Here is a 15602-nt window from a genome sequence, read left to right as displayed (position 1 = left end):
TCTCACCTACTTCAACTCCTGCAAATTCAATGAGTATAGAAGCTTCTCATTCCCGACTGCAGAATTCTCTGACTGAAGTTGGTCATTAGAGCTTGAATGGACATCATCACCAGCATAAACCTTGCGTATTTCTTTTGTTTTAATGGAGTTGTTAGCTCGCCGTTCTGAGAAAAATGATATGGAAGCAGAGCTGAGGAGAGAAAGGATGTGGGTAATCTGTTCACCGCCCTCTTGGAGAAGGTTAGCGGCGTGGTTGATGTTGCCGATCAACAGGCGCTCATGCACCAGAATGGACATTTGCCTCTCTGTAATTTCTTCTCCCTCTTGATTCTCTACTTTCTAAAAATATACAAAAGAGAAACTGATACGGGAGTTGTTATCCAGGAAAATAATCTTTACAAAGAAAAACTTGTACCAAAGTTGTAGCTCCCAGCGGTCAACACTAAAAAAATTTCTACGAACCAATCAATTCCTCAAAACGAATAGATCATTCGGCAGAAGCAATTTTTTTTCTGAATGAGTAAGAAAAAGCGGCGGAAGACAAAGTAGCCATCTTTCTCTGTATTTTGTTGCGATTCATGAAAGCTGACATTCACCGGCATGGTCTCGACCAAAGAAAACCAAAAAAGAAGGAAAGATCAGCATCGCAGCAAAGCAGTAGCTCGAGAGGATTGGATACGACCAGTGAGGAACGTGCCGTGGTGAATAGTGGTCTTTCTTATGTTTTTGATATGATTTTGATGGGACTAATCTTGTGTTGCTTTTTAGTATTTGCAAATCTCATCTCGCTCTAAAAATCTTTTTTCTCATTCATTTCCAGTAACACACTAGTAGGGCTTTTCATTCTTCTCCCTATCAATCAATATATATAAGGATTTCAGACGGATTTGAGAGAGGAAATTTTCTGCTCTCTGTTTTGACAAAGAATCTTGAAAGTGGAAGAACATGTTAGCTTGCTAATGTAATAACCAGTTGGGGAGTTTTCCAAATTATGAACAAATCCACCATCTTTTGCCAGAGTTTTCTAGAGTCTCAGCACAGGATTCCTAAAGATGTTTGTAAAATACGGTAAATGGCTGAAATCCTCCTTAACGTATAAGGAGATAACTCTTTATTATATATACATGATATTTACAGTTGTAATCTCCTATATAACAGGAAATAATCAAATAAAGATAATGAACATATCTCTACAGTTATACAACAAAAAAGTAAATCAGCACGTATCATGGAGAATTTGATTATCTTTTATCACCTCCCTGCAAGGTGAGCGTGGTAGAAGGGAGAACACTGAGCTTGCTTCGAAAGAGAACAAATTGCGGCTTGGTAATACCTTGGTTAGCGAATCAGCTAGCTGCATATGTGAATGAACAAAATCAATTTTCACAGTGCCATTATCAACAAGTTCACGAACAAAATGGTAGTCGATTGCAATATGTTTGGATTGGATTGACTGCCATAAAGATTACACTTTGATTGTCGCAAAGAATTTTAGGTGGTGCTGAAAGTGTAACACGAAGGTCTCGAAGCAATTGAATAATCCATGCAATGTCTGCACTTTGATTGTCACAAAGAATTTTAGGTGGCGCTGAAAGTGTAACACGAAGGTCCCGAAGCAATTGAATAATCCATGCAATGTCACCAGTAGCAACAACTAAGGAGCGATATTCTGCTTCTGCACTTGAACGAGAAACAATGTTTTATTTCTTACAAGACCAAGAATTAGCACAAAAAAAAAATAGCATAGCCAGTAATAGAACGACGTGTATCAGGACATCCAGCCCAGTCCGCATCAGAATAACCAAGAAGATCATGAGTGGACTGTTTATGAAGTTGAAGACCATGATGAATGGTGCCCGAGCGAAAATAATCCTTGGTGGGAGCATGCATGAACTGGCAAATGGAATTGACACTGAAGGACAAATCAGGCCTGGCGATAGTCAGATATTGAAGAGCACTGGCAAGAGAACAAAACAGAGTAGGGTCGAAGAATAGCTTCCCTTCGGCTGATAGATGCTGACCAACAACAAAAGGGGTAGAAATAGATTTGGCATCAAACATTGAAACACGTTGCAAGAGATCAAGAGCATACTTCGTTTGACTGAGAAATAGACCCTTCTCATTAGCTTGGACTTCAACTCCAAGAAAATAATGGAGATCACCCAAATCCTTCATGGAGAATTCATTGGAAAGCCGAGTAATAAAGGTGTGAACTAGAGAAGGAGTACTACCAGTGATGATCATGTCATCAACATAAAGAAGTAAGTAAACAGTGCCAAGTGAGGAGTGATAGACAAATAACGAACAATCAGCCTGACTAGAGTGAAAGCCAAGTTTGACAAAAAAATGAGCTAAATCGATGAAACCAAGCTCGAGGAGCTTGTTTCAAGCCAAAAAGAGCACGTTTTAGGCGACAAACATGCTGAGGAAACTGTGGATCAATGTAGCCAGGCGGTTGTTCTATATACACCTCTTCACTGAGAAAGCCATGAAGAAATGCGTTTTTAACATGTAGTTGATGTAAACGCCATCCAGAAGTAACGGCCAAGGATAAAATGATTCTGACTGTAATAGGACGCACCACAGGGTTAAAGGTGTCACCAAAATCAAGACCACGAACCTGAGAAAATCCTTGAGCCACAAGACATGCCTTATGACGCTCAATAGACCCATCAAAGTGAAGCTTTGTTTTGAAAATCCAGTGACAACCAACCACATTATGAGGTTGAGGACGAGGTACAAGAACCCACGTATAATTTTTCTTCAGTGTGTTAATTTCGTCATCCATAGCATGATACAATCATGGTTTGAATATACCAACTTTCCCTCTGGTAGTCATTGGATGGCTGGAAATGGTCACTAGAGAAGAGGACGAAACGGGGGTAGAATCTGGAATGACAGGATCCAAGAGAGGTTCCTCATCAAGAGAAACCTGCAGACCAGGAGGAGTCGATGGTAGGTGTGGAATATCACTGCAAGACAGACATGGTGAAGCCAAAGAATCTGAAGAACTAACGTTAGAAGAACTAGAAACACATTCCTGACAGTCAGAAAAATGAATATAGTCATTATTAGACGGCAGATTTTGCACAAAATCACCATTATAACGAAATATAGAAACATAGACACGATGTATCTTACGGTCTAAACACCGATATCCTTTATGCAGGGTATTGTATCCTAAAAAGACACAAGGAGCAGATTTTGGAGACAATTTATTAGGTGAGTAATCACTTACATAAGGGCAATAAAAACTTCCTACCTAGTATATATCTGTACTTTCAGGACGGAATATTACTATAGATCTCCTTTAGATATCATTGATGATTTTAGAGTTCCTGGGCGTAATATTAAGCTAGCAGCTAACATTTCATAAGTAGCTCAAATTTTAGACATTTAGGCTTCACGAACGCTTCAAGGTTACGTTGAGCAGATCCATCCTTTTTCTACTGCCTTTTTCTACTGCCTCTTCATCCCCTTGCTTTCTTCTCCATCCGCGGCCATGAATCCCTCCCTGTACCAGCTCAGCAATTTCATCGCTCTCAACCACGTCTCTCACCTGTCCTCAACCTCTTTCACTATTAATTTGCCATTAGGATATCGATCCCAAACATAAGCCTGGGTACGCCACAAAATACTGCTCCCATGGTAGAGAATTCCAGCCACAGTTGGTCAAGAAGTCCCCCCCAAACTTGCATGAGAGAGGACCTTCAGCAGGTCGCACCATGGCACCACCAAGCCTATCGCATTCTCGCTGCTCATCGTTTCTTGCTAGTGTAGTACATCCCCACTTCCTAACCACAAGAAGCGAGAGTTGTTGGCACGCAAACCGTTTGTCGGTTCCTCCATTTGAGATGCTGTGTCACGCCGTTAGTAAACCTTGTTTCAAGGAGAAAACAAGTCAAATGGTATTTGTCTCAAACTACCTTATTCCAAAGTAACTTATGAATAATATCATGTTTAACTAATAAGCATTTCACAAAAACAGTCAATCACAAAGGCTAAGTCAAACGGCACTTATTGAAAATGAAATTTTAAACTCTACCGACACTTTTTAAAACCATACCCTCTCAACACCTCAAGAAGATCATTCTCCCCTTACAGGAAAAAGATAAAATGAGAAAATGAGAAAGTAACCTAAATACTTATTCTCGCTTTGACAACCCTAGGAACACGGCCGCAGATGAGAGTTGGACTTTTAGATCAGCAATATCCACATCATGGCCACCTTCAACTAAACCCCATCGGTCAACCTGTACATGAAGAATGAGAAAAACATAATTAAGGGAAAAAGACACCAAACAAGAACGAATAAAATCAAATATCTGGGTAGAGAGAGAACCTGCAGATTTTCTTCAAGTCTAATTAGCTCAATAGCTTCCTCGATTCTCAGCCTCCCACGATATATTCCAATGGCAATCATTAAGGAATGTGCTGCTGCTGCCATTGCATCAATTGAAGCAAACTCGCAGTCGGAGGTGTTCTTGAGGCAATTTTCAACTGCTTTTACTAGACTCTGTTCCTGCCTCCCGCCAAAAAAGCTGGAGTATACCACAGGTTTAACGCCAAATTCTGATTCAATCCAGTTGAGTACGGGATTCATTTTCTCTACTTGTTTCTCTGTAATCAATTTGTTTAAATAAAAAGATTCTCTTTCAGTTGAAAATGAACTCACACTAATGTCTAGAGAATTGAATTTGTAACATGTAATGGACAATTAAAGTAAATGTACCTATTAAGAATAAGAAATAAAAGATACCTCGTTTCCCATGTAGAACGGAGCAAAACGAAATGATTAACCAAATTTCAACCATGGCAAGTAGATGTTTTAAGAGGAAACAATCACTCATTTTGATCCAGATATTTTACCAAGATAAATTGGCGGATGTGTTAATATATGATTATTAGGAGCAAGAGCATAAATGCCTCAGACAAACAACTACTCTGCAAAAGTACCTTGGAAGTAAAAGAATGTATGGATTACCTGACACTCATGAGCATTGTGGCTGCCAAGCCATGTGCAAGGTTTAAAGATTTTTACCTTAGGAAAAGTAAACAGGGAAAAGCTAAATAGTACACTTGTTTTATTTCCAGCTTTTTCTTTCTTTTCTTTTTTAGGAAGTTCTTTCTTTTGTTGGGAAGGAGGTTGAGGGGAGGCTCCTTCCACTTCATCATTCGTGCCCCCTTTTTTAAGGTAGGAATTCACCCATTTCACTGCAAAAATGTCAATGAAACTTTTCTACCACTAATGCAACAGCAATAAACATGTCCAATTTCTATCAAATAAAACTTCTAATATTTTTATCTCCAATTCTTTTCCTAATCAACCACATATCGACCTCAACATTTTTATCCCTCCCTACCACATCCTATTTGGATGGAGTTTACTTCAGCCTTGTTGGAAGACATCTCAAAGTGGCATGAAGATGAATACCTTCCCCATGTGAAGGAGGTGGCAAAAGATGTAATTTAATGGTCTTTTTATATGGATGACACAAGGCTATAATTAAAAAAGATGATGTACTTTTACTTATGTCTTTTCCTTTTGAGAGTTTGTAGCCTTAAGGGCATTGTAATCATTTTAAACTTCTTTCGTCAACTATAAATAGAGACTCAAGGCATGGGGTACATTATTAAGTCTCCCCTCTTCTCTCTCAAATTCGTCCTTAGACTTTTCTCTCAAACCCTCTCTCTCTTTCTCCATTTCCTTAGCCGTCCCTCTCTTTCCTTTCTCCCCCCTTCCTTCTTCCTCTCCTTTCCCTCTCCTCTTCTTTTTTCTCTCATTTCTCACCCTCTTGGTCGAGGACCTTATCATGGGATCCTAAATCCAACAAACCCAAGTGTCTCTTTCGTTAAGAATGGCCAGTCTCCATCAGTTATCCAGCATTTATTTTGTGCACTGCATCATCCTCAATCCAGCCTTCACTTTGCATGATCCAGCCTCGCTAAAAATGAGGACCACTTGTGATTGTCCCTAGGCCTGCAAAGTCGTATCCAGTAAAACTTTTCCACTTACATTATAATCTGTCTACACCAGCAATTCCACATTGCAATTTATCTCCTCTCTGTATACTACTATCCTGACTCTAGCATTTTATCTTTCTGTAAAAAAATTTCGTAGTCATTTAAAATTTCATTAATTTCTTCCCTTTCAGACCCAACCCAGCCAATTTAGACTTTGTATTGGTTCACAGACTCATTTACTCCTAATGGAAAAATCTTAGATGACTACCTTGCCATTGGACTCCTCTGGCATTAATTTCACAGCCGCTAGAAGTTGATAGTTAACTCTACCAAGAAGGCAAAAGTCTACTATGAATATTCCGCCTGAATCTTATAGGTGTTCAAGTGTTTTTACTCTCTTAAAAATGGTGTTTGCCACTGGTTACAGAAAGATAACTGTTCTACTATGGAGAATCAAATGTCATAGCTCCAAAAACCTTCTGCTCCATCTCATCTCTCTGCCCAATTCTTCCTCCGTACTTTCTATTCCCTTGTTCAGTATAGTACAATTTGTAGTGGTTCTGTTTAGTATAAAAATCGCATCTAAATTATGAGAAAGGGGGTGGACATGTATTATAGGAAAATGAATCTGGAAGCAGCTATTTATAAAAAGAGAAAAGATTACCATTACCCAGTTCTGGAAACCCATAATATTTGACATAACAAAAAAAATTACTGTTATAACCAGTTAAATAATTTCAGTAGAAATGCAATAAAGTACCAATAAGCTTCCACTAACCTTCATTTAAAAAAAGAAGCTTCCACTAACCTCAAAAAAGTTTCACACAATGGACTAGAAGTGATTTGATAATAGAATTAAGAGCATGCAAGGAGGAAGTATATTTGACAGGTCATAAATATGCTCCTTAGCTCAAAAGTACACATGCTTACAAAAAAATTGAGACAACCAAACTTTGAGAAGATAAATACCTAAAACTCCACTTGTGAGATTGTTGTCACCAGGTGCACGACAAAATACCAAATCTTGATGAATCTTCTTCATCAAATGTTCAATTACTTTTGCTCGAGTAAGTGGAACTCTCTCCAGTGCAGTACACGCAAGTTTCATAAGAGGCATTGTAAATGGTCTAATTCCATCTGTTTCCTATCAAAGCCAGAAATTCAATACATAACTCAGAGACAGAAATAAAAGATTCACCTAACACCCTTGAGGCCTTGATTGAATTCAAAGCATATGCTAACCAAGCAAAATCAACAAATATGAACTGTTTCTTGCTTAGTTTAGTTACCTGATCCTTGTTCTGGTTAGAGAAAAACAATTGAACTGGATATGCCCAGCAAAAAAAAACACAATACTGACATGGATAGATACAAAAGAAAATAAAAAACTTACCAGGATCGGAATTTATCTACAAAAGGTAACTAGTCCTAAAATTTTGACTTACTAAAAAACAAGTTTGCAAGTTACAGAGTGAGAGTTACATAAAAAAAAAAAAAAAAAATTACAGAGTGCGAGCATGATATATCTTCATGATGAACTGGATTAGAATTCTTTATAATAAGAGAGAAGAAAGCGGGATTAGGCAAATTAAAAACAACAATAGGAAATTATCAGTGGGAATATTGACTCTGCTAAAGCTGAGGGATTTTCTTCAAGGCCTCAAACCAATACAAGCATAAATCACGCCCCAATGTTAGTGGAAGGTGACTCCATAGTAATCAGTTGGATGGAGGAAAGCTCCCCTCTATGGCACTTTGTTTACATTTATAAAAAAAATTGGCTTCTTATTGAGCAGATTATGTGTTTCAGAAAGCATTTAGGGATGCAAAAAATATTCCTTGTGCATTGGCTAAAGAGACAATCTCTAGACCTTCTCTATCGGTTGGGGACTCCCTTCCTCATGTTATCATTTTTATTAGCAAAAAAAGATGTCCAGCTGTTTTTTTAAAAAAAAAAAGGAAAAGAAGGAGAATAATTGATTGGGAAATAATTGATAATGATAACTTGAGGAAGAGGAACTTTACAAAGAATAACTTCAAAAAGTTTAGCTAGTAATTTTTAGCTACATCCTAAAATAAAGACATGCATGTGTCAGTGGTGTGGTGACTGAGTGGCTGTATATGTGGGGTGCATGGAAGCAGTTCTAGGTGATATTTGAAAATTCTCACCAATAAGTAGCAGAGTATAAACCAGTGAACTCTGATGTCTTCATCGGTCAACAGTCCAGTTTTAAGATAGAATGAGTATCTTTCGTAGGATTAATCATTAAAACTAGGATCATATTCAGGATCATATTCATCAGTTTACTTGTCATTTAGATAGCAAATCAATGTCTACTAACACTATACTTGGAAAAGGGCCTGTTCTGTGGTCAACATTTGGACTTTAGTAACTAGTCCAACACAATCAAAGAAATAGAAATAAAAATGTTCAAATGAATCTTCCATGGGTATCAGAATACTTAAGACTTCCATTGAGGTGTATCAAGCACTTCCTGAGATGCACAAATGACTAGATGGAAGTGGACATGCACAAAATGACTAGAAGATCAGACAAGTTGGACAAAAAAATTTCTTGCAGGCATGACCAAGACGGAAGTGGGCTGCCCCTCGACTAAGTGGCATTTTTAGACACTTGGATTCTTGCTTTTATCTTTTTGAGCTGATCCATTCTTATTTCAGTTAAATTAAACCAATATTATAAGTAGGCCTAAACACTTATTCTGTCTACAGAACTTCACCCATGTGAAAAAAAAATCTAATAAAGAAATACAACAGTTACAAAATAGAAGCATGTCAAAATCATAAGTCATGAACCCACAATAAGCATGTTCTCTTTTTGGCATCATTGCATGCACTAATACAGATGGAAATTGGAGTTACACCAAAACAAAACTGCATCACGAATGCATTGGGCTGAAAAGCTCATTGAAGTAAAACACAGAGGATAACTTTCGTGCAGCACATTTTTTCTGTAACCCTATCAAACCCAAAAGCAGCCAGCACTGACACTAACAATGAGGATAATAACCCACTTAAGGAAACAAAGAGAAGAACACACCTGATACTCCCACTCAGCTGCAATAGCCTTTGCAAGTGCAAGTGTTGGCAGCTTAAGAAGTCTTTTTGAAGGGGTCTTAAGTGTCCTATAGTCAAGTATAACTGTCCAGCCACACCCATCATCAGATTCTCTAGTTGTCACTGCCTTGTAAATTCTTTTAGCCACAATAGAACCCGTCATGAATGACATAGGCATCGTGACAGAGGCTGTTGATTCTTTCTGACTCGTTGGTGCCTTGACAAAAATGTTGTCCTTCTCTGAATTAATTCTCTCTGACTGAGATGACGAAGGAAATACAGTTCCCTGATCAAGATTTTGGGGAGTCGTGGCAGCTATAGTGGTCAAAAGACGGCACTTGGAAGCAAAAGATGAGAAGAATGAAGTGCGCAGAAGAGCTCTAGACCTGTGGGATTGATTCAAAGCCATGGATGTTCTCTCCCGTTTAACTCTCTTTCTACCCAAGCGAAAATTCTGAACCCTACTGCAAGCTCGCAGTTATCTTCGACTTGCTCTCATAGATCCTGAGAGCAACACATTGTCACTTCCGGTTGAGCCACTGATCAAGAAAAATATCAAAATTAATCATCTAAAACCATTGAACAAGAAAAATATCCAGATTAATCATCTATAAATTTGACTGCCGTCAACCTTTTCCAATATAGGCAGCCCTACAATATGCTAAGTGGATTTCGCTCCTCTGATTTAATTTATTCACATGACAAGTAAAATAAATTTTGCTCTAAACCCATCCCAACATTTCCTCAAAGTAGAAGATATAGAGAGAGAAGAGATTGAAAGAAGCAGCAAAGTCGAGAGAAGAAGGGGAATAAGGAGTGTCACACTTTCTGGCATTCTTTTTAGCCCCATGTCTTTCATTATTCTCTTAAAAAGAAATTACAAAAGTGATTAAAATGCCCCTACATATACATCATAAAAGGGACAGAAACTGCTAGGGGCCTAAAGGCCCACCTGAGCTATGGGTGCTGGGTTAAGCCAACCCACCCGTATGGAATAGGTTTAAGAGTCTACTTTTTTTGTATATTCATCAGCTCTAGAGCATTTGGCTTATTGGTCAGGTAGGGTAAGGGTTGGGTCAGGTCAGGTCAGGTTCCCTAAAAAACCCAACTTGGTGCCCACCCCTAGGCTTATTGGTTAGGTGCCTAGCAGAAAAACGAGAACACTAAGAAAATTAAAAACAATTACATACGGTTTAGATGTTTCACTTACCAGTGTAAATTCTAAAATATGGATTCAAAAAGAAAAAAAAATTGTCTTTTTCATCAATGGTGGTTTCTTAAAAATTAAGCTAACACTACAGCATAGAACATAAGAAAATTCATAATGTGATGGCTAGCAGCATATAACACAGGAAATTCAGAATGTCATGGAGATAATACATCATAACTTAGGGACATGGTTGCTGAATTAACCGTCAGATAGATTCGTCCGGGGTGACATCAAATAACACCTACTGCAACAACAGTCAAAGACAACTGAAAAGGAAAAACAATCAAATACCAGTATTTCCAAACGATAACAGAGGAAGAAAACCTGGTAAGTCAAAAACTCAAAAGAATAATATCCCTACAGAGAAAGATGGTTACTTGCACATAAAAAGCTCAGTAATCCAGTTGCCTATATTCATTTCTTTTCGACGGAAACCACTCAATTGAAATTACGAACTACTTTTCAGTTCATGATCTTCAATCATCACTGGCACTCTGCGACTAGTAAAGATTGAACACAAGAAAACAGATCTGCGGCAAAAAGAAAAGAGGATTAACAGACACGTACCTCAACGACAGAAAAAGGATTCAGGAGGGGCAATACCTCGCAAGAGTGAATGTCTCAAATCGAAGGTCGTCGGTGCTGGGGATGGCGAGAGGAAGAGAGTCGAGGGCCGGGAGAGATCACAGAGGGGGCGATTGAAATCGCCGAATGTCGCGAACGAGAGAGGAGCCGGAGAGGTTGCTTTTTGCAATATCATAAAGTTTTAGACTTATATTTTCTGTGTGCTGAGCTTTTTTAGGGAACCTTTACATCCATATTTGTATACTAACAACCCCTTAAACGTTGTTCTCAAAGTTCAAAGTTTGGAAATCATAGTAAAAATGCATCTTCTGTTGGATTCTGGATCTGCATTTCAATTTATTTTGATGATAACAAACACTAGCATGCTAACCAAGTGCTTGAGTACAGATTGTTAAATTTATCAAGGGTTCCTTAAATTGATTACCAATTTGGATATAAAATGAACCACACCTGCAATTTGACCAGAAGATTAGACCAAGGAATTTGGCCAGAAACATTTAATTGCATAAATTGACAGAAAAACTAATGGACCATTACATTGATCCCAAAATCCACCATAGAAAATGCCTAACAATTCAAATGTCAATTCATGAAAAAGCAGAATATCTACACTTGACAAGAAGACACCGACTAAGATGATTGCTGCAACAATCAGGATTGTTGCTTGAAGGGTTTGACTTAATTTGATTGCCCTCAAGTATCTAAACATGCCAACAGCACCAATTGGTTGGAGATGCAGCACCATATTAATGCTTAAGCTTGACCTTGCTCTTCTATAAATGCCAAGATCGCTGTGAGCCATGGCTACCGACTCCCCATATACCTTTCTCAACATGCAAGTATCTTTTGAGAAATGTTGAAGATTGTGGGAGATTATAGAAGAGGTAATAAATCATCAAGAGTAGATTTTTGGATTGAGCTCCAAGAACTTTTTTTTTTAAATGATTTTTTTTTTCAATAAGGATCTATAAACTATTAAAAAATAGGGAGAAGAGTACAAACCTAACTAAGTGGGTCTTCCTCCACAACAAGGTGTTGGAGTAATATACCTAACTTAGCCTAAGAGTCTGCCGAATGATTGGCAGATCTAGGGATGTGCTTCCAAGTACAGTTTATAAGAGAAATTAAATTACATATATCAAAATACATATCCCAATGTCACTAAGGAGGAAGGGTTGACTTTGTACACCAATCTATGACAATTTTTGAATCTCCTTCGATACAGAGGGGGCCTACGAGATGGCTTTGAAAGATTTGAAACCCATTGAGCAATCCTAAGAGTTTTGTAGTGGTAGAGTCGGAGACTCCAAGTGGCCCAACAAAGGAGAAAAGGCGACAACCATTTTCATCATGGATAACTTCGCCATATCCCGCAGGACCGGGATAGCCAAAACCGCTACCATCAAAGTTTAGTTTGTAGTGGCCCGCCAGTGGGGGAGCCCAGATTGCCATAATCAGGGGACGGGAAGGCTGCGTCAAACCAGCTACCAACTGCCAGTTCCCCCTCTAAGATTGGAGCCGCTAAGGCTACTAAATTCCTTTCGGGTCAAGTGCCAAGTTGTTATGTGACCTGCAATATTATTAATCAATATTTCAATAGGATGTGACCAACACAGCATGAGTAACAACTTTCCAAGTTTCGTGAGTCTAGCACAGGTGATTGAGAGAATAGTACTGAAACCCAAATTTATTTAGGAGGCTAGTCCAGACAGTATGGGCATAATGACATAGTAAGAGGACATGGGTGGCAGTTTTTGGAGAATTTTGGCTAAAGAGGCAAGAGGGATCCTGGAGAGGGGTTCCGCGTCTAATTAAAGAATCTAAGGTGAGGATTTTGTTCCTACAAGCGCTCCAGATAAAAAAAATTGCTTGGGGGGGTGCAAGTTGGGTCTAGGCAATGGCCGCAGGGTGATTAGGTTTGGGGGGGTTTGAGGTTGTTGTGGAAATTATAAGCCAAGGCGGTGGAAAAGGTACCTTTTGGACAAGGGGTCCAGATCAATGTATCAGAGTAACGATCCTGACATGGAGAAAGAAAAGAAGATGAAGAAGAAGAGGAAGATGAAGAGAAAGAAAAAGAAGAAAAAAAAAAAGAAAAAGAAGAAGAAGAGGAAATTGAGAGGGACAAGATAAGTTCCAAATTTTTCTCTTTGATATTATTGTTTTTATTCTTATTTACTGCTCCCTGGTTTGTTTCCCTTGCTTGTAGTCATTCGCTTTCTCTGCAACAACGATGGAGAAGTTTGATAATAGAAAAGAAGATTTTTTTAATTTTTTTTTGAGCTTGTCAGGTTCATCTAACCTTTTTTCCCTTTAACTTCTGCATGTATGGTTATTTGGTTAGTGATACGAATATATGCAGCCCATCTTCTCACTTGAATGGAGGCTCTGGATTTTTTGTGTCAACAATTACCTACTTTATGCTAGAAATCCTTAAGAACATTATGGGAATGGATATATATCTTCATTCAACATTGTATATTAAAAGATATGAAAGAAATAGTAAGACACTTTGACATGCTATTCTTCTCTTCCCCAGCAACCAGAACCTGTCCATGTCTCATTTTTCTGTAAATCCACGTCTTAGCTGCTTGTCTTTTATTTTTCAGTGCTCTTGCACTATCGCATTGGAGAGCTGTTTTTCCACTCTGAAGGTTGAGCTGTAAGGTTACAGTGAGACTGTTTGATTGTTGTTCTTCAACAGAAGATATTTGTATATGGTTTTGCAGATTTGAAGCTGTTGCACCAAATTGAGACTGTTCCAATCCCCAAGGGCTCTGCATCTTGTTCTCAGTGTCTTGTCTACGTTGGTCAAGTATTGTATGTTTTTGGTGGAGATTCTTGTTTGGATGATGTCAGTGATTTACTTGATCATCCACAGCCTCCTCTGCAGTGACATCATTAGCATCCCTACCATTGGCAATAGTCTTAGCTGTTGCCAATGACAAGACTGATTTATAACCAATATTTTGCATCACTTTTGCTGCCTCAACTGACTTTCAGTTTCTGGCAACTTTAATCTCTACTTTGCAACCAAGGTATTTCTTTGATAGTTCTAAATTTCCAGTAGCCAATGACTTATCCAATTTCTCAAGGTACTCTCTTGCTAATTTGGCCGCTACAGGGACTCTAATACTATTATCTCATGCTAACCACCTATCTCTTCACCTATCTCTTCTCATTACTTAAATCTTAGTCTCTTATTATCATGCACTTTAGTCATGGATTAGATGGATCCTCCCATTAGTTTTTATAGTCTCTGAATGTTTCTTTCTTCCTGTCTGTCGTTCCATTTTCAATTGTGAAGATGAGGTTTTTTATTTTTTGGTTAGATCAATTTCCTAAAGTTTCTTTGGAACTCTTTGTTTTTGTTTAGAATATTAATTACTTTGTGTGGTCCGGACAGTGATTTCCAAAAAATTTCCTCATGCTTTGGGAATTTAGTATGTCTTTTTCTTTAGAAAGGATGATTTTATTAAGAGGAAAACAAAGGCAAAAGGTTTCAAAAGTTCAAGAAAGCGATCCTATAACAACAAGAGATTTGAGGGAAGCTCTTTGTTTAACAAGGACACCAACTATAGAATTTGCAAATATCGGAATGTGAGACCAAGTACAATAAAAAAAGAGGTTATATCCATGATCTCGAAGAATAAATCCTAATGATGCTAGGGGGAGTGGAGGCATGAGCACAACAGCCGATCACTACTCTAGAGTCCCCTTCAACTTGGAGAGGGCGACGACAATGGTCTCGAAAAATGCGAAGGCCGTGGATAAGGCCAGCAAGCTAAGCGGTCGTCGAGTCAGCAATTCCCAGGGGGCCACCAGCAAAGGAGATAATCTGATTGCTTGCGGAGTTCCGAATGACGCCACCAAACCCAGCCATTCCAGGATTGCCGAGAGAGGAGCCATCAAATTAGCTTGAAAGAACCAGCGGGAATTTAGTATGTCAATCCCTTAGTTGGAGTTCCTTTGGTTGGTCTTCTTATATTGGTGTATATAGGTGACTTCTTCCTTGTTGACATGGTGCTGCCCTAAAAAGTGGGCAGTTTATATTGTCGTAAGGTGGTTGTGGCTCAGCGTGTGCTCCAATTGACCCAATTTGAGTTGTCTTTTCTTGAATGTCTTAAGTGATCGCAAGTATTCCTACATAGACTATTAAAGTTTTACAATTCAATTGTTAGTACTAATGTGTTCAAAATCATATTGTTTGCTGATTTTGAATTTTCTTATTTGTGTAGTCCATATATTTCAACCTTTTTTCTTGAACAATCCTCTTTGTTGTTTTTTGTTCTATGTGCTTTCCAATTGGACATCTTGAGGTGGCCTGTCATTAAAGGGAGATAGAAGAAGTTAAATTTAAAAGAATTAAAAGAGTTTCTATTGGGGGGGTTAGTCAACTTGAAGGACAAGATGATCTTCAACCACATAACGCCCTTCAACAATTGAAGTCGTTAGTGGAGCGCAGATGAAGCTTCATCTTGATGCAGGGGATGAAGTGGCCCTTCATCTCCACGGTTTAGTTTCAATCATGTGGAAAAAGGCCCTTTTTGATCTTCTTCGAATTGAAGGACGACCTCGCTCTCGGCCTCGCTCTCTCTCCTCGCACCCCCCCCCCATCGCGCATCGTCTTTTTCTTTTTTCTTCCTCTCTCCCACACTCCCTTCCCTCTCTCGTCTCCCTGCGCCCCCGACATTGATCTCGTCCTTCGTCTCCCTGCGTCCCCGACGTTTATCTCGGCCACCATCTCAGTTCCCTCTCGTCTCCGGCT

At 38.8% G+C, this 15602-nt stretch overlaps 1 protein-coding gene across 4 annotated transcripts; it reads right to left on the bottom strand.

Moving 5' to 3' along the window:
- Window positions 1-3102: 3102 nt before the first annotated feature.
- Window positions 3103-11106, bottom strand: LOC137960156 (uncharacterized). Of its 4 annotated transcripts, XM_068807665.1 has the most exons (8): window positions 10856-11103; window positions 10630-10782; window positions 10423-10518; window positions 9429-9581; window positions 9026-9328; window positions 6934-7108; window positions 4343-4620; window positions 3103-4253 (listed from the first exon to the last, which is right to left on the bottom strand). In XM_068807665.1, the coding sequence occupies exons 5-8, from the start codon at window positions 9218-9220 to the stop codon at window positions 4146-4148; spliced, it is 756 nt and encodes a 251-aa protein (XP_068663766.1). In that variant the 5' UTR covers window positions 9221-9328; window positions 9429-9581; window positions 10423-10518; window positions 10630-10782; window positions 10856-11103; the 3' UTR covers window positions 3103-4145. The 4 variants fall into 4 exon arrangements, with proteins under 4 accessions (XP_068663766.1, XP_068663763.1, XP_068663764.1 ...); XM_068807662.1 differs by having other exon boundaries at window positions 9026-9581; window positions 10856-11106; XM_068807663.1 differs by lacking the exon at window positions 10423-10518 and having other exon boundaries at window positions 9026-9581; window positions 10856-11106.
- Window positions 11107-15602: the final 4496 nt, after the last annotated feature.

The sequence above is a fragment of the Aristolochia californica genome, unplaced genomic scaffold, assembly GCF_029961685.1.
Source record: "Aristolochia californica isolate CCGP_79_NKW_82.1479 unplaced genomic scaffold, dmAriCali1.0.hap1 SCAF_3, whole genome shotgun sequence".
Taxonomy (NCBI): domain Eukaryota; kingdom Viridiplantae; phylum Streptophyta; class Magnoliopsida; order Piperales; family Aristolochiaceae; genus Aristolochia; species Aristolochia californica.
Note: the sequence above shows the minus strand (reverse complement) of the source record. Positions and strands in the feature narration are given on the sequence as shown.